Here is an 18,996-nt window from a genome sequence, read left to right as displayed (position 1 = left end):
CTTTATCTCCTTTTTTGGTTCTTTTTTTCGGCGCTGGGGACCGAACCCAGGGCCTTGCGGCTTTATCCTTTAAAACTATTTTTATTAGGGCAAATCTGCAACACACAGAGAACACAGTCTAATGAACTTCATTGGTGATTTGGTACAGTGTGAGATGATCTGGGCCAGAGAGTCATCAGTGAAAGCAAGGAGAAATGATGAGGAACACCAAGATTTAATATTTTTTTAAAGATTTATTTATTTATTATAAGTACACTGTTGCTGTCTTCAGATACATCAGAAGAGGGCATCAGATCCCATTACAGATGGTTGTGAGCCACCATGTGGTTGCTGGGATTTGAACTCAGGACCTCTGGAAGAGCAGTCAATACTCTCAACCACTGAGCCATCTCTCCAGCCCCAATTTAATAATTCTTGATATTTAGTCGCATTTTCTTGATCTATTCTTGTCTTTAGCAGATGAAGTCTTTTTTCCAAAGTGCTATTTTCACATTCTCAGCTAATAGTGATTTTTTTCATCTCTCTTCCACGGTGCTGAAGGAATTGTAAGCAAACACTCAATAACTGAACTATACAGTTCATTTGACATACTATTTTTAAATTTAAATTTATTTATAAGAACATGCACCCATGGTGGAATCGAAGGGCTTGTGGAGGTCAAAGGACAACTGGTAGAAGCTGATTCTCTCCTTCCATCATGGGAGTTCAGAGTAATCAAACCCAAGCTGTCAGGCTTGGGGGTAATCACCTATATCAGCAAGCCATCTCACCAGCCCACTTATTTCCTAATGTAATCTATTGACAACTTAAAATTTATTTATCTTTTTATGTTTGTGTGTGAGAGAATGAATTGTGTGCTTGGAGGTCAGAGGACAACCTCAGGTTTCCATCCTTAACTTTAACCATGTTTAAACAAGATCTAGTGTTTGCTGCTGCCTATACCAGCCTAGCTGGCCTGAAAGCTTTCAGAGATGCTCCTGTCTCTGCCTCCCATCTCACCATAGGGTCTTGGAATTGTGGACCCATCCCACCATGTCTGACGTTAGATTTGTTCTAGGGATCTCAAATCAGGACCTTACTACCACAAAGAAAGCTCTTTCGCCACCTGAGCCATTTTCCCAGCCCTATTGCAAGTATTTTCCCCAACTTCTCAGAAGGATCTTTTTACTGTACTTAGAACATTTAACAAAAGACACTCTACTTGTACTCGATAGTGTTATTCTCTATATGCACTGTATTGCACAGAAGACCTCTAGAAGACCTTTATCTTGCATAACTAAAACTACACACACTGAACAACTTCCTACTTCCCCTCCCTTCAGACCCTGGAAAATCATTGCTTTTGCTGACAATGGTGCTACCGTTATTATTGCTATGTGGCCCTGTCTTTCTTTTACTGTAGAAGAATTTTAACCCAGCAACATGGTTGCTTTGGCAGGAGATCCTATCAAAGACCTTCCAAGTCTCTGTGATCTGACTGGAGTGACATACCTTTAACATTCCCTTAGTCCCAAACATACCTTTAATCCCAAACAATGAAAGTAAAGTTAGTTTGCCGAAGAAAGCAGACATGTTTGAAAGTGATGTCTAATTGAGGGACAAAGTGATGGCTCAGAGAAAGATCTGGCTAAATGAGTCAGAGATAGGATATAGCCAACTCTCCTGAGAATAGCACAGAGAGAAAGAGGCTACTTAAGAGTAGGAAAAAGGGGGCTTGAGAGATGGCTCAGAGGTTAAGAGCATTGGTTGCTCTTCCAGAGGTTCTGAGTTCAATTCCCAGTAACCACATGGTGCCTCACAACCATCTGCAATGGAATCTGATGCCCTCTTTTTGTGTGTCTGAAGACAGCTACAGTGTACTCACAAACACAAAATAAATAAATCTTTTTTTTTAAAGTAGGAGAGAGAAAAGGTGGTGTGGTGTGTATGAATGGCAGTTTTACTGGGACACTTTTACAGAGACAGGCCTCAGAGAGAACAATCTAGACACAGGTGAAGACACATGAGCCAGAACATGAGAAGAAACCAAAACAATTGAACATATTGCCCATGTTAGTGAGAGGCCAGGCAGAGCAATTCAGTTGGAAGTCAAGAGAAGCCAGAGTGAATCAGTCAGCTTGGAAGATTGGATTTATGGAGACTAGAAGCTTCCAGGCCTAGGCCTAGGGATAGTTAGAACAGAGTAAGAAATGGTCAGGGCTCAGTCTAAGCCTGTATTTGCACAGCTTGGGTACAGCTCTCATCAAAGGAAATAAAAGCGATTTTCACATTCTATAGTTAGTACTTTTGGTTCTACAAATAAGGCTTACCAATTGTCCATGGTTTCTTGTAAAAAAAAAAAGTACCTTAGTAATTTCCCTTTCTGAGGCTATCACTGGAATCCAGGCATCATCCCAAATTGCTAATCTCTGGTCCCTCACTCTACCCCACACCCCATCTTTCCCATCCTTAGAGAGAATCACTGACTCTGGGGTCAGTACTGCCTTTTTGGATGGGACTGGAGCCCAAAAGAAAAGATTGCAGGATCTCCTCACTGGGACCCGACACTCTTAAGAGACTCAGAGAGCACAAAAATAAATGTCTCCTGGACTGCCCAGAGAGGAGCAGGAGGTGAGAGTCGGTCCCATTAACTTGAGTAGAAAGCACAGCCAGACTTCACTGCTGTCTCCACTGTGGCTGATCCTCATCAACTCTCCTTGCTTTCACTGATGACTCTCTGACTCAGACCATCACACACTGTACCAAATCACCAAGCTAGTCTCAGGCTGTTCTCCCTGCTCCTGTCCATGCTTCACATCTGACTGGTCTCAAAACAGCAGCCAGAGTGATGTTAAAAAAAAAAAACCTACAGCTGGTTTGTGTCACTCACCTCCTAGATGCTGCAGTGGTTTCTAATCATGGAGAAAGCCAAAGTCTCCTCAGTAGCTTATAAGACCCTGTTCTGCTTCTCTCCGTGATGTAATCCATCCCCTGAGAAGAACAACCTACAGAACAAATGGCTTACCTCAGCTTTTGGTTCATTCCATCCCACTGTGGCAGGAATGGGAGGCAACTACTCATAGCACGTCCACAGTCAAGACCACAGAGGAATGCTGGTACTCATCCACTCTGTCCTTTTTACTCACTCAGCTCTCCCAGTCCATGGGAAGTTGCTAGATATTTATAGGTCCAGTCTTTTCACCTCAGTTAACCCAATATAGAATTATCTCATGGACTTGCCTAGAGGTTTATCTTCTACATGGTTCTAGATCCTATAAGTAGGTAATCAATATGAACCAGGACAAATCCCACATGATTCGTCAACCCTATTTTCTTCCTTTTACTTCCAACTATTCTCCTGCTGCAGTGCTTTGCCCTGTCATGCTGATATTGAAAGGAAAAAGTTTAAAATTGCCCCCTAGACAAAAGTTGAAGACAAAAGAAAGAAAAAGAGTCGGACCCTGGAACTGCCTGTTCCAGGAACTAGCTGATCACAGAAAGAGTAATTGCACCAGCTGGTTCAGCCACTTTGTTCCACAAACTAGCTAACCATAATAGCAGCTGACCATAATAGCAGCTGACCATAGTAGCAGGAACTGGTGAACCATAAAGTTAGATTAAAATCTTAAAGAACAATCATGAGAAACAGGAGGTTCTTCCTTGTGATTCGGTATGGTTTTTCCTTTAAATACCCCTTCTCCCAACCATTCGAGGTCAAACTCCTCTACCCCTGCGTGAGATACGAGTCTTGACCCCAGAATGCTGGTTTCTGTCCTCCCTATCAATAAACCTCTTATTGATTGCATCAAGATCAGTCTCTGGTGAGTTCTTGGTGGGTCGAGTCATCCCGAGACTTGAGTGAGGGTCTCCCGGCTCCGGGGGTCTTTCAATATCCTATCAAATACATCAAACATATGCCATTCTTTCTAGTTGAACAGTAACTGGCACAGGTTAAAGGGCCCAACTTGAGGTCTTTGTTCCCATATCACTTGCAGTGTCTACAAATATATTCTCCTCAGTACAAAACAAAAGCAAAAATAAAGAGAACGCCCTATTGCTTGCCCTGCTTCACTTACTTTATAGAGCCTGCCCCATCTAATATAGTACATGTTTTACTTGTTCAGGTGAGTACTAACTCATCACACTAAGTTATCGTCTCTGGCCTGTTTTCCGTTGTGTCCAGTGCTGTTATCTCCAGCACCTACTTGGTGTTCACTGACCATTGCATCAAAGAATGAAGGAGTTACCCAGCAGAAGTTTTGATGACCGATGCCACAATCTTCTAGTAGGCTGATTTTATTATCTCATGACAGCAGGACAAGAAATGAGTTAAAGGAAGAAAAAAATCACCAAGGCAAAGACATAAGGGAGAACTCACCTGTCTTTGGCAGATAATTTCTTTTTGACATTTATTTATTTTATGTGAGTGCACTGTAAGCTGTCTTCAGACACACCAGGAGAGGGCATCAGATTCCATTACAGATGGTTGTGAGCTACCATGTGGTTGCTGGGAATTGAACTTAAGACATCTGGAGGAACAGACAGTGCTCTTAACCTCTGAGCCATCTCTCAAGCCCTGGAAGATAGTGAAAAGGACAGATGTTACACTTATTTGAATATCAGTCCCCAAACCTGGCTTCACAGAATAATCTCTCCTTCATATCATCCCAGCCATTGACCCCAGCTCCCCTCCCCCTGCTTTTCTTGATTAATTGTTTATTTGATATTTATTTATCAAGAACATAACATGACCCAGGCAAAGCTTGTGAGCATGAGAAAAGATTCCCTGTCCTCATAGAGCATAGAGAAGAGAGAAAGAGAGAGAGAGAGAGAGAGAGAGAGAGAGAGAGAGAGAGAATGCAACTTCAATGATTTCTAAAGATCTATTGATTTTTATTTTATGTGTACAAGTGTTTGGCCTGCATGTGCATAGTGCATGACATGTGTGCCTTTGGAGGTCCGATAAGGGCATCAGATCCCCTGGAACTGCAGTTACAGATGGGCTGTAACCTATTATGTGCGTGTTGGGAACTGGGTACTCCATAAAGACAGTGAGTGCCATGCTCTTAACCACTGAACCTTCCCTCCAACCCCAGAGTGCCACTTGCTGTTGCTTTTCAAGACACGTTTCTCTCTTTTTATTTTTTCTCTTTTTCTCTCTTTTTAAAATGTATTTATTTATTTCATGTATATGAGTATACTAGCTATCTTCAGACACACCAGAAGAGAGCATCATATTCCATTACAGATGGTTGTGGTTGCTGGGAATTGAACCCAGGACCTCTGGAAGAGTAGTCAGTGCTCTTAACCACTGAGCCATCCTCCAGTCCAAGATATGGTTTCTCTGTATAGCCCTGGCTGTCCTGGAACTTGCTTTGTAGACCAGAGTAGCCTTGAACTCACAGAAATCTGCCTGAGTTTGTCTCTCAAATGCTGGGATTAAAGGCATGTGCCACCAAATGCAATTTTTGATTCTGGCAAATATTTTACAGTACATAAGCAGGCAGACTTGATGGAGGGAGCTTAACAATGGAGGACCTCATTAGAGGACGAAATTTGAGTTGGATTGAGAATAATGAGAAGGAGCCAGCCTCACAAAGAGCAGAAGGAAAAACCCAGTTCTTAGTCTGGAAAGCACTGATTAGATTTATTTACAGCATAGGAAGCAAGCCAGTCCGACTGAGTGAAAGGGACTGGGGGAGGGGAATTGGAGGAGTCACAGGCTTCATCAATGGGAGGAGTATCCCTGCCCACACTCTCCAAATGGCCAGGATAAGGACTTGCTTTGTTTTGGTTTTCAGAGCAAAACCTTAATTACACACACACACACACACACACACACACACACACACACACACACACAGACACACGCACACACCCCATACACACACAAGCACACACACATATGTTCACACACACACACACACACACACATATATATATTCAAAATTGAACATGTAGCAGTCAACAGAACCAACGAGTTATTTATGATGAAGATGCTAAAAGTCCAGTATTTCATTGGTTCTCTCTTCTCTTGGCCCCTTCCCTTTCAAGCTTCCTGGTCCAGTGTGAGCCCACAGTTGGCAGCTGCCCCATTTACCACCTTCTGAAGGAGCCCACCCCCTCAGTAGCTACTTTGTCTATAGAGGACTAAATAGGGAAATTAGAGGAAGGCTGGAAGCAAGGGGCTAAGGGAGCACGGAAGGTTGACCCTGGCTCTGGATAATCACGGTCAACCAGAGAGCTGGAGACCATGCTCCAAATGGGCCCCCTGAGTGATTGTTGCTTGTCAAGGTCTCCATAGGCAGAGCACTTCAGGAAGGACGGTGATCACAGGAAAGATGTTAGGGCCAGTCAGTGAGAGGGACACAGCATGATTGAAAGGTGCCACCTGTCAGATCTTCAGGGGAAATTTGAGCCTCCCAGTCTAAGAGAAAGTGTTGTACCAACAGAGCAGTAAACAATGCTCTTCCTGAAGCCCAGACCTCTTGAAGGTGGGGTGGGGTGGGGTGGAAGTAAAAGCCACCAGAGCTTAAAGGACGATGGGAGGGAGGCTACTCAGCTAGAACGAGGCAAGAGCTCCAAGCTGCAGGCAGAACCCCACAGGTAAGAAAAGCTGTGGTTCCCTTTCTAATTACTTCCTGTATCTTCTAGCCCCTACTCTTACCTTCCATGACCCAGATCTTTCAATGAGGACCCTACAATGAGAGAAACCCAGGCTGCTTCCTAACTCTCTACTACGCCTATTCTTTTTCAATGCCTAAAGGAGTTGGGTGACCTTGAGGTCAAGTACAGAGTGGCCTGCAGATGGCCATCTATGAAGAGGGCTGGTAGGGAGGGAGGATGACAGGTGGAAGTCTTGGGGAGTGGGTAGGATGCAATGGCCTCTCCAGGTGAGGACTGAAGTGGGTAAGGTAGGGGCCTCAGAACTACTGGGAGAGAGATCGAGCAGCAGTGGGAGAGACGCATCACAGAGACAGCAATCTTCCCACTCTATAGTTGGACTGAAGAGCTGAACTGAGCACAATACAGGGGTAACAGTTGGGGTTCAGGGAAAAGAGGGAAGAAGGAAGCAGAGAGAAAAGCAGGAAAGGAGTGCTGAGAAGTGTTCCTTTCGTGAAGTCTAGTGTGCACTTAGCTGAAAGAGGACCTCCTCAGCCTTATCCATGGGCTCCTCCCCACGGGTTACTTGCCCACCCTTATGAGCTGGGGCTGTTGAAAGGGCACTGGGCTGAGGATCTAGTGGGGAAAGTATCTTTAGTACACGCTCTAACTCTGGACTCAGGAGACCTTGGTTCCAGGTATAGTTTGGCCAATTTAATTCTCTTATGACTTTAGTCACAGGAATGCTACTAGCTAAACCAGACCCCTAAACTATAAAATGAGGTTACTTATACCTTCCTGAGGGGTCAAGCAAGGGATGACTAAGGTAAGATGGAGTGCATCAGTGTAAGCTGTAAGCTGCTATAGAACCGGGAGCATTGGGGGAAGGGGGTGTTATCTTTGCTCCTCAGAATTCAGAGCTTCTTCACTCCTTGTCTATTTATGACAAGCCTGGAGGGGAAGCAGAGGTGACAAAAAGGCAAGGTAGCTGAGGTGTGTGTGTGTGTGTGTGTGTGTGTGTGTGTGTGTGTGCGCGCGCGCGCGGGCGCGTGCGTATGGGAATGCTCATATGCATACTGTCTCATCCTTTCCACCTCACACATGTAGTGTGCAGCTAGGGGAAAAGATGGCTGAAGCAAACAGCTATGTCTTAGCCAAATGCGCCTCACTTGGGGGTATCCTCTTACTGACACTCAGCCCTCTCTTGTATCACTAGTGAATGCCCTGGAGACCAGATCAGCACCTCACTGTGGCTCAGGAATGACACAGTTCATCTACACTAGGCAAGCTGTGGACTAAGGGCTCCTTCCAAACACTTCCCATGTGCTAGTGGCCTAAGTCCTCCGCTATGCATATGGACTGGGATCTGTTTCTAGCTCTAGAAATTAGAATGCAGATCAAGCATCACACAGTAAACAGTGGGAGCTGGAGTCCCTGTAAGACCTCAGTGACTTTCACTCCTGGCTCACAATCGCAAGGACAGGCAACAGAGAGGGAAGAGAGTTTGTGCCTCGTTCAGACCTTGAGCATGGTTTTGTCAAAGAGGGTAACAGGAATATCTCGTGGAAAACATTTCAGTAGGGAAAGAGAGCAAAGAGAGAGTTCATGGCCAGGTAGGTTTAAGGAAAGGTGAGTTCAATGATATTAAGCTAAGCATTCAGTTTTTTAAACTCAGTGGCACCTGATACCTACTTAAGTGCTAATGATGCTGTAGATCTCTAAGAAAAGCTGGCTATATTTGAAATAACCTTGGGTCAGTGAATAAATGCATCTTCCTTTCTTCTTCTTCCTCCTCTTCCTCTCCCTCCTCCTCCTCTTTTTCTTCTTTGAGACACAGCCCCAGCTGCCCTCAAGAACATCATATAGCTGAGATTGATCCTCCTCCTTCTACCTCACAAGTGCTAGGATTCCATGCCTGTAGCACTCTGCCCAGTTTATACAGAGTTGGAGGTTAGATAGGAGCTTTTGTACCTGCCCTCCGATCCACAGCACCTTTGTTTGTGGCATACTTCTACAGGGTACTGTCTAGAAACTCCAATCTAAAGCTGGGGCCCTGGGAATCCCTTGAGCTCAAAAGTGAGTGGTTAGGGGCTGGGGATTTAGCTCAGTGGTAGAGCGCTTACCTAGGAAGCATAAGGCCCTGGGTTCGGTCCCCAGCTCTGAAAAAAAGAACCAAAAAAAAAAGTGAGTGGTTAGAAGGTCAGGGTCTGTGTGCTATGACTGCCTGGCTATCTTTTTTTTTCCTTCGGAGCTGGGGACTGAACCCAGGGCCTTTCCCTTGCTAGGCAAGGGCTCTACCACTGAGCTAAATCCCCAACCCCCCTGGCTATCTTTCCTTCACGCTGCCACACAGGCACACAGCAAGGGGGAACCTTCTTGTTAGAATGTATGACTAGAGCTGCTGCACCATGAACAGGCTACTGTGTGAACAGCCTTCATATGTTTACGAAGCCCCATCTGCTTCTTAGAAAGTAGAGGGCACCAGATCCAGGGACCTCTGGACTCTTGTGCAGAAGAACAGGAAGACTGAAATAGTCAACAGAAGCAGATCCTGTCTTCATGCTGCCTGTGATCTGTTCCAATTTACTGAGACATCCTGGATACTCTCACCAAGAAAGTACTGCCAAGGGCAGGAGGTATTTTTAGCCAATGACAAGAGTGTCCACTTATTGTACTGTCTGAGTCATGCCCTCAGCCCCATTTGGGAACTGTTTTCTTTGTAACTAGAACCCCAACAAGAGAAGACAGTGAAGGAACTGAAGTGAACTCCCCCTACTCCATAACTGTATACTATACTCAAATGAGAATCACCAAGCGAAGGCATCCTCTCCTCCACATACACCCAGGAGCAGGCAGAGGCCAGCTTTGCAGGCTAGAGAGGATGTGATTCTATTATCTCACCAGAGCAAACTCTTCCCACCCACTTTTGGAAGAATCACAGAGGTTCAGAGACTAGCCTGCCCAGGGACTCCCTGGCTTGAGTATTTTTACATCACCTCTATGATTTGACATTTGTACCTTCTCTACTCAAGTTTCCTAAAGGCCTGTCTTGTTTTGAATTAAGTTATTTTTAAATCCAATAATGCATTTTAAAGACACTTTAGATCACTGCTGGAGATGGAAGCTCCATGTCCCTTACCAGAAATAGAAGGTAATTGAAAATCCACACAATGGAAGCAAAGCAGGGCTGCCCAGTTCTATACACCTACCTGCTTTGGGCTCTAGGGGGCGATTGTTCCTCTCATGTTGTGGAATGATGGTATTAAATTGTGACCACCTCATTGGCTTAATCAAAATGAGGCAAATATTGTTTTAAAAGCATGACACGACAAGGCTGAGCATTTCAGTCAGGGGTAAAGTGATGCCTTGCATGCATGAAACCCTAGATGTGGTGGTGGTGGTGGTGGTGGTGGTGGTGGTGGTGGTGGTGGTGGTGGTGGTGGTGGTGATGATGATGATGATGATATGGTGGTGCAATAACAATAAGTGTGGTGGTACAAGCGTCTAACCCCAGCACTCAGGAGACAGAGGCAGTAGGATTAAGACTTCAAGGATATCCTCTGCTAAAAGGAGAGACCAGCCTAGGCTACAGGAGACTCTGCTTCAAAATAATAATACAGCCATACTTACAGAAGGGCACTGGGTAAATTCCATCCAACATCAAGTCAACATGCTCCAGCTGCCCCACTTTAGCAGAGAGAACCCTCTATGTCCTTCTTATTTCCACAGGGAGAGCGGTCTTTGATGTCATGCCCAGTGAGTAAGGGAAACAGGCAGAACTACAGACTTCTTGACTCCTGAGTCAGGGCACTAAGAGGGCAGGGTCATCACCTCATGCCAGGGCAGTGTGCAGTAATGTCTTCATTTCTTATCTTTCTAGACATGGAACAGACAGAAGGGAACCCCTCTGAGGATGGGACCACTGTCTCCCCAACTGCAGGGAATCTTGCAACACCAGGAAGTCAAGGCACTGCAGAAGAGGTGGCCGAAGGCACTGCAGAAGAGGTGGCCGAAGGCACAGTTGGGACAAATGACAAAGAAGAGCCTCCAGATGGGGCAGAACATTTGTGTAAAGCAGCATCTGAGGGTGGTATATCAGGGGGATGCCAGGTGGAAGCAAGTATATTAGAGGAGCTCAAGACAGACTCGCAAGGGGAGGCCAGAGGGAAGGAGGAAGCCAAGGCTGACCTTGCCGAGGAGAAAGGTGGGAAGGAAGACACCACAGTGTCTTCTCAGGAAGACACTGGTAAGAAAGAAGAGACAAAACCTGAACCCAGTGAGGTTACGGAGAAAGAGGAAGCCGTGCTGCCCTTGGAGAAGCAGAAGGTTGATGAGAAAGAGACCAATCTAGAATCTAAGGAGAAATCAGATGTGAATGATAAGGCTGAGCCTGAATCCAAGGAGGATGCTGGAGCAGAGGTTACTGTCAAAGAGGCTGAGACTGAATCTCAAAAGAAGGCTGATGTGAAAGACCAGGCCGAGCCTCAGCTTCAGGAAGTTGATGGGAAAGAGGCCAGAAGTGACACAAAGGAGTTGGTGGTGAGTAGGGCATACAGAAAGGTCTCAAGCCTTCTCCCCCTCTGGAATCGAAGCCCCCATGATTCCCTTGTTTGTTTGTGGGTTTGTTGCTTGTTGTTGATACTACTACAAAACACCCAAGGAAATCAAGTTAAAGCAGAAAAGTTTTATTTTGGAACATGGTTTCAAAGATTTCAGTCCTGACTCCATTGCCTTTAGGCCTTTGATAAGGCAGAAATACACGAAAGGACACAACATAAGAAAATTGCTTTCCTACGGCAGCCAAGAAGCAAGAAACAAGAGACGAGAAATCTCTGAACATAAGACATTCTCTTTTGTGGGAAGATGGATAGTTGGGTACAAACACTTGCTAAGCAAGCTAAGTTCTGAGTTTCAAATCCTCAGAGCCTATGTCAAAGTCAGGGCCAGTAATACACATTTGTAATCCCAGTGTGCCTGATAGGAGGCCAAGACTGAGAAGAGAATCCTGTTATACACAGGCAAACAACAACAACAACAAAAAAACTTGTCTCAAAAGAGGAGGAAGTGGGGTTGGGGGTTTAGCTCAGTGGTAGAGCGCTTGCCTAGGAAGCGCAAGGCCCTGGGTTCGGTCCCCAGCTCCGAAAAAAAAGAACCAAAAAAAAAAAAAAAAAAAAAAAGAGGAGGAAGTAAAGATTATACCTGAGGTTATCCTCTCACACACACACACACACACACACACACACACACACACACACACACACACACTGCAGCATGCCTGCGCCCATACACACACAGGGACACACACACAGACATATGCACACATCACATAGGGACACACACAGCACATAAAAGATATGCCCTTCAAAGGCACAGCCCCAGTGATAGATCTTCTAACTAAACTCTACCTCCTATAAAAGCTCATAAGCTATGAACCCATCAATAGGACAGTCTGTTGATGAGATTAAAGACCTCATGATACAACCACCTATCAATAGTGGTGTGGCCACTTTCTATCCAAACCATAATACCTTGGGAAAATACACTCTTCCTCTACCAGTTATCAAAATAAGTGGGGATAGGGAAAGGAGAGTGTGGTTCAGGATGCCTTCCAAATTTTTCTGAAGTTCTTAGAAAGCCTTGGGTAACTGCCTACATAGATCCTATTCATTCCAGGAGCCAGGGAGTCCCACTGAAGAGCAGGAGGAACAAGGTAAGGAAAATGAATCAGAAGAAAGGGCAGCGGTGATTCCCAGCTCCCCCGAGGACTGGCCCGAGAGCCCCACAGATGAGGGGACCAGCCTCAGCCCAGGTAAGGGACAGCCCAGGATGTTGCATGGCTAACCTGAAGGAGGAGGACCCAGAGAGCACATCACAGATAGCCTCAGCTTCCTTCTACTCTATTCCTTCCCTCCAGATGGGTTGGGTCCAGAGTCTACAGCATCTGGAGAGACCAGTGCTTCAGCCAGGTAAAGTCAAGCCCTAGAGCTCTGACTCCTTTCTCCTGCTCCTTTTGAAGTCAACCATCACCTCTTTCTGGGCCTCCCAAGAACCCGATTTCTAGGATCCCTGGCCCTCAGCCTTGTATCCCAAACAGATCCCAGAAAACAAATGGAATCAGAGGCATGAACGATGCCTGGTCTGCCTCCTGCTCCGTGGCTGAAGCCTCTTCAGGTCCTGTGACTTCTCTACAACTCTCTAAGAATTCAGTCCGGAGTTCGGACAATGGTTCTGCCATTTACCAGTCACATGACCTTGGCAGTGTCACTCAGCTTCTTTGCATCTGTGAAGTGAACTTAACAATTCTGTGGATATCCAGGGTTATGTAGGCCCCAAGGACTAGTGAGCACAAACCATTTGAGCATGGTGCTGGGCAAATGGAAAGTTCTAGAGAGCCAGCCATATTCTTCCATCACCCTGCCTGTCTCTTGAGGAAGGGTGACCGGTGAATACTCATCAAGCATTTGCACAGCTTTTGTAGCAACTGCGGGTATCTGACCCTGAGCTTCTGTAGGCCACAGAATCACCTTGTCAGGTAGGCATTCTTTTTTTTTTTTTTTTTTTTTTTTTTTTTTTTTTTTTTGGTTCTTTTTTTCGGAGCTGGGGACCGAACCCAGGGCCTTGCGCTTCCTAGGCAAGTGCTCTGCCACTGAGCCAAATCCCCAACCCCCAGGTAGGCATTCTTATCCCCACCTTACAGATGGGAAAGCTGAGGTTCTGAGAAGTCAGGTGACAGTCGCAAGATCACACAGAGAATAATAGCAAAGCCAGGATCTAAACTCAGGTCAGACCCCAGATGTGCCCCAGGTTTGCATCATACGGCCTCGACAGACCATATGCTCCACAGAGTTAGCTTGAGTCTGTTTATTGCTTCTTGGCCCTTCCAGTAGGCACAGGATGAGTGCGTGCTCTGATCAAGCATACACGTACAGACTTGTATATGACAGTGACTTCTGCCCAGTTCCCATGCAGCCTGTAGTGTCGGTTCAATCACCTTTCCTGCTTCTGCAACCTCTCTGTGTAGTGAATCTTCGCCCAGTGAGGTGCCAGAGAGCCCCACAGAGCCCCTTCCCTCGGAGAAAAAGAAGGAACGGGCACCAGAACGCAGGGTGTCGGCCCCCACCCGGCCCCGAGGGCCACGTGCACAGAATCGGAAGGCCATCATGGACAAATTTGGCGGGTAGGATCCCAACCAGGAGCCAGGGTGGGCTGAGATTTCCCTAGGATTTGTGGATGGGCCAAGGGAGGGAGGCCTAGGGGCCAGTAGAAACCATCAAGGCCAAACCGTACACCTGGAGCTAGAGATTCCCCACAACAGCCGGCCATTTGTAGCATCTTGCTCCTCCCTTCACAGGGCAGCCTCTGGCCCCACTGCACTGTTCCGGAACACAAAGGCAGCCGGGGCAGCCATTGGTGGTGTTAAGAACATGCTTTTGGAGTGGTGCCGGGCCATGACGAGAAACTACGAGGTGGGCACGGGCTGGGGATACAACAGGGACAGGGGACATTTTTCCCTAGGGCAATAGTGTGGTGGAGAATCTGAGGCTTCAGATCCAAAGGGTGGGAGAGGCAAAGTCCAGACTCTTCAGCCCGGGGTCACTAAGGTCTTCTGTTCCCTGCCTGCCTATCTCAGCACGTGGACATCCAAAACTTCTCCTCCAGCTGGAGCAGCGGCATGGCCTTCTGTGCCCTCATCCACAAGTTTTTTCCAGACGCCTTTGACTATGCAGAGCTGGACCCAACAAAGCGCCGGCACAACTTCACGCTAGCTTTCTCTACTGCAGAGTAAGCCTCAGTTCTGGGATGGAGAGTCAGAAGGGAGGTGGGTGGCCTCAGGGGAGTCCAGATGGGTGCCCAGGGTGCAGGGCAGGCGATCAGAGAATAGTGCCAACATAGTATTGTATCTGAGTTGTTGCTTTTTTTTTTGTACCTTTAGGTAAATGGCTTAAATAGACAAAATTACCATCCTTGTGACTTATATTCTAAATGAAGAGAGAGATCATAAGTACATATGTGCAAATGTAATGGCAGACAGGTGCCCTGACACAGTGGGCAGGAGAGATGTTTCAGTTGGTAAGATGCTTACTGCACAACCTTGAAGACCAGAGTTCCATCCAGGACACATGTAAAATCCCAAGTGTAGCAGAGACAGGCAGACCCTGACCTTGCTGACCAAACTACTCTAATTGGTGTGAGACCAAGGACTCAAATAACCAGATGGGTTGTGCCTGAGGTACAACATCCAAGCCTGACTTCTGGCCTCCACAACCCTGCATACACATGTGCACAGGAACACACACAGCCAGAGAAAATTCAAATTTCAAGCAGAGTAAGAGAGAGAAGAAAGGCAGGCCTTCTGATATTGGACAAGAGGGTACAGATTTTGATTCTGTGTCACCTTGGACATAACCATTCTCCTTTACTTCCCAGAGCCTCTAAGTCCTATGACGTTTCCTCTTTTACAGAGATAAGAACTCAGAAACATAATTAGGTACCTGTAACAGGGCCTAACCCACAGCAAGTGCTTCAAAAACTCTTGGCTCCATTACTGTTACCATAACGAGTGACATCACGGTTACTCTGATAATTACCATTTACTCTGGGATTTTCTGGGATGTGCAGTGAGAGCCCATCTTAATACAAAGCCAATCAACCAACTACCAACAACAAAAAAACATGGTTGCCAGAGGGGTAAAAAGGGCATGCATGGGAGTCCTACACTCTTCAACCTCATACCTCCACCCTGGAAGAGGAGCCCAGCAAGAAACTTCTAAGTCACCAATGGAGGCAAGGTTGTACGGAGGGCATGGCTAGCAAGAGAGCAACTCAGGCCCCTGATGGGCAGCCAGGCGCTTTTTCTAAAGCCCACACATAGTGATGTGTGTCTATAATTTCAGCACCTTGAGGCCGAAACAGGAGGATTGCTGAGAAGCCTCATCTCTATCGTAAAATCCAACCTATCAGTCAGTCAATAATCAATCAATCAATCAATAATATCAATCAGTCAGTGCCTGTGGATGTAGGACAGTTTATAGAGTGCTCATTTACCACACACAAAGGCCTGTGTTTAATCAACACATGTGATCGTGCACACCTGTAATCCTAGCACTCAGGAGCTGGAGGCACCGGAACCAAGAGTTCAAGTTCATCCTTCACAGAGTTGGAGATCAGCTTGTGTTACAGGGGGATCTGTCTCAAAGAAAGAAAGAAACAAAGAAAGAAACCCTAGGAATTAGGATGCTAAAGTATCTAGTCTAACCCAGGCCTGGTCACCCACCAGTAGGGATGTGTATCTCCATCAGGAATATACATGAGCATATATTGACCCAGACTTTGCCCGCATGTATGTCTAAGGGTACTGGATTCTCTGGAGCTGGCATTACAGACATGGTGAGGTGCCATGCAGTTGCTGGGAATCGAACTTGGGACCTCTGAAAGGGCAGCCAGTGCTCATAACCGCTGAGCCATCTCTTCTTTTTTTTAACAGCAGGCTTTCTCAAATGTTGGTTGAACGAGCTACATGCTACTCATATTAAGGGGAGGCTTTCCAGTTAGGTGGAGATCAGTGGCCAACCCTCTCTTCCTAAGGGGGTCTCTGTGTCATCCTTAGACACAAGGATGCCATTTAAAAGTCACCGAATGGCCAGGCGCGATGGAATGTGCCTTTAATCCCAACATTTGGAAACAGAGGCAAACAAGCACAACATTCCAACTAGATTCTGAACTCTTCCAGTTTTAGGTTGCTCTGCTGTGGGTTGGAAGATAAGGTCAGGGACCATGAAGTTCCAGCCCAGCAATACCCAACGAGTGGAGGTTCTATAAACCAAGTGCGCATCTGCAAAACGTCTGCTCAGACCCACTCATTGAATCCTCACAGGTGGAGATGGGCAGAGGGGGTAGGGTCTTCCCATGTCCCTGTTGGATACCCTACAGGGTGTTATGTACACTCCTGGGCTAACTAAGCTTATGGTAACAAGAGGAGGCAGCTCTGCCCCACCAAACACCCCGACCTAGAGAGTGCAAGCCTGGTTTCTGTGGAACCACAGAAGAGCAGAGGATGACCACAGGCTCTGCGAGGCACCAGGCAACGGAATGGGATTGAGGCTAGGGAGAATTACAGGAACAGAGTGGAGAATCATAGTTGAGGTGCCCAGGTTCGAATCCTTACTCCCCTTTCCTAACTCCCTGGCCTCTCTGGGAGGGTCTTACAGGACTTGAAAGGGGGCCTCTGCCACAGCTATCGCCCTGATCTTCTGATCTGGGCCATCAAAGGAGTTCCCAAAATCTTTCTATGAAAGGAAGGAAGAGCCAATCCAAAGGCCCAGTGGGCTTTATCAGTTACACTGCTGAGGGAGCATAAAAGGTTTGCCTCTCCAGTTTTAGGGGACCAGCAACTAACCCACACCCACGGGCTGAGGTGTGGGTGCAGTGAGTCTGTCCCATTTTTCAAAACTCTCCCATCTGTGCCCCTCCCCCAGCTCCCACGCCAGTGACTTAGATTTCAGCCCAGCTGTGGCAGCCCCAAGAAAGATTTCCACTGGGGCCTTCTTGCTCCCGTTGCTAGCCCCCATGGCTGGCTGGCTCCAGCAGCCCAAACTTCGGAGATCTAGTCTCCTCAAGCCAAGGTGCCAAAGGCATTGGGCAGGCCTGGGGTTGAGTCCCAACTGTTACATTCTTTCACCTTGGGCAAAGCACCAAACCCTCTCAGCTCAGTTCCTCCTCTGCTTGTTAGTGATAAAGCAGAGTAACCGAGACCATCTTGCAGAACTAGCTGATAAGACACCTGGCACTGGGAAGTGATTAGCCCAGCTTATCAGCCTTGGCAGAGCCCAGGGGTATCAAGTAGCCTCAAAGTACAGCTGATATGTTAGAAAATGAGGACTTGCTAGGTTCCCTGCAGTCCGGAAACACACCAAGCAGTCCTGCATTAGAGCCTTTGCAAATGCTCTCTCCACCTGGCTTCCCTATTTACTCTCGAATCCTTCCTCAAGTACCCTATTAAAATTATCAGACGCCCTCTCTAGCATAGAGTGGCCCTTTCCCGCTATTCTTTTCTCCATAAGACCTCTCACCAATCACATACACCCTCTGCTTCATGTACTCGATCACTGTGGGTACCTCGAGAACAGAGTTTTGGCTATTCACTGCTCACAAGTAGAAGAGTGCCTGGCACACAGTAGGTGCTTAATAAATAGGTCATCTAATTGAATGAAGCTGTTAGGGTTGCCGTAAGTCAGTACTCTGGGTAGGAGTCATGTTCTGTCCTCTTAAATATTTGCTGTCCCTGACCCAGATCACAGCTCTACATGTGGGAGGAGGAGGATCATACAGACTGGAGAACATAGGTCCATGTGAAGATATGGAGACCCAGGTCCACTGAATATATATATATATATATATATATATATATATATATATATATATATATATATATATGTCTTAGTCTCCCTGCAGGGTGACCCAGCACACACTGGGATGGCTGGTTTGGTGCCTTTCACTCCCTGAACCCACCCATCTCCTCCGCTCCCACTTCACCTTTGACCCTATGCTCCTCCTTCCACCTTCCCCTCAGGAAACTAGCCGACTGCGCCCAGCTGCTGGAGGTGGATGACATGGTGCGGCTGGCAGTGCCCGATTCCAAGTGTGTCTACACTTACATCCAGGAGCTATACCGTAGCCTTGTACAGAAAGGGCTGGTGAAGACGAAAAAGAAATGAATGGCAAAGCCGTGCGGGAGGAGGAAGCGGGGACTGCTGCCAACCATGGCCTCGAGGTGCTCTTATACCACCAGGCATAAAACGGGTGGCACCGGCCTCAACGACATTAAAAGTACTTCTGCAAAATTCCTCTCATTCCTTGCTGCTCCCCAAACGCATCCCAACCAGACACACATACGTACTAGGCGATGGCCAAAAATAAAAGAAACCTGCATTCGCAGCCATGTGTGGCAGTTTGCGCGGTCTCTTTTGCGCCCTCCACTTTCTCCCACTGAGGGGCGGGGGGGGGGGGCGGGGGGGGGGAGGAAACGGGGGTGGAACCGGACAGGGACTTCCAGACAGGAAGTAGACAATCGCTAGAAATCTCACACAACTGTGCTTCTGGGGCCAGTCAATGGGTGGCGCTCTTGAGATGGCCAATATTCTAACTAACTGGTGTCCAACAAAATTGATCACTCCTACTCTGGCTGAAGTTCCCCTTGTGTGGTTCCACTGTATCAAAGTTCACTTGGTGATAAAGGACTTGTCTGGCATATACGAAGCTGTGGGCTCATTCTGTAGCACCAGGTAAGGGAAATTAGACATGCTTCCAAGGATATAAGAAGAAATGGCGTCTGTTGATTGACAGGACATGCACATACTGATAAGCTGTTGCCTCACACAAAACACTGGTTTTCCCCATGTAGATTTCTGGAAGGCT

General features: G+C 46.8%; 1 protein-coding gene and 1 long non-coding RNA gene across 4 annotated transcripts; one reads left to right on the top strand and one right to left on the bottom strand.

Annotated features, from left to right (window-relative positions):
- Nucleotides 1-213: 213 nt before the first annotated feature.
- LOC120101592 (uncharacterized) lies at nucleotides 214-8,792 on the bottom strand. 2 transcript variants are annotated; one of them, XR_005502274.2, is made up of 4 exons: nucleotides 8,706-8,792; nucleotides 4,358-4,555; nucleotides 2,870-2,984; nucleotides 214-534 (listed from the first exon to the last, which is right to left on the bottom strand). It is a non-coding gene; the product is annotated as an uncharacterized LOC120101592 (long non-coding RNA). The 2 variants fall into 2 exon arrangements; XR_010065263.1 differs by having other exon boundaries at nucleotides 2,870-4,555.
- Nucleotides 6,432-18,519, top strand: Smtnl1 (smoothelin-like 1). Of its 2 annotated transcripts, XM_006234464.4 has the most exons (8): nucleotides 6,432-6,585; nucleotides 10,463-11,121; nucleotides 12,256-12,391; nucleotides 12,497-12,548; nucleotides 13,604-13,759; nucleotides 13,934-14,048; nucleotides 14,213-14,364; nucleotides 18,152-18,516. In XM_006234464.4, the coding sequence occupies exons 2-8, from the start codon at nucleotides 10,465-10,467 to the stop codon at nucleotides 18,294-18,296; spliced, it is 1,413 nt and encodes a 470-aa protein (XP_006234526.1). In that variant the 5' UTR covers nucleotides 6,432-6,585; nucleotides 10,463-10,464; the 3' UTR covers nucleotides 18,297-18,516. The 2 variants fall into 2 exon arrangements, with proteins under 2 accessions (XP_006234526.1, NP_001178668.1); NM_001191739.1 differs by lacking the exon at nucleotides 6,432-6,585 and having other exon boundaries at nucleotides 10,465-11,121; nucleotides 18,152-18,519.
- The last annotated feature ends 477 nt before the right edge of the window (nucleotides 18,520-18,996 follow it).

Source organism: Rattus norvegicus, chromosome 3 (genome assembly GCF_036323735.1).
Source record: "Rattus norvegicus strain BN/NHsdMcwi chromosome 3, GRCr8, whole genome shotgun sequence".
NCBI classification, from domain to species: domain Eukaryota; kingdom Metazoa; phylum Chordata; class Mammalia; order Rodentia; family Muridae; genus Rattus; species Rattus norvegicus.
The sequence above is the reverse complement of the archived record's forward strand: the minus strand, read 5'-3'. Positions and strand labels throughout refer to the sequence as shown.

Bases quoted from the DNA above. Each gene is read 5' to 3' on its own strand.
- Smtnl1 (NM_001191739.1), top strand. From the start codon at position 10,465: ATGGAACAGACAGAAGGGAACCCCTCTGAGGATGGGACCACTGTCTCC. The intron at 13,760-13,933 runs GTAGGATCCCAA...CTCCCTTCACAG, and splicing joins ATCATGGACAAATTTGGCGG to GGCAGCCTCTGGCCCCACTG. The intron at 14,365-18,151 runs GTAAGCCTCAGT...CCTTCCCCTCAG, and splicing joins CTAGCTTTCTCTACTGCAGA to GAAACTAGCCGACTGCGCCC.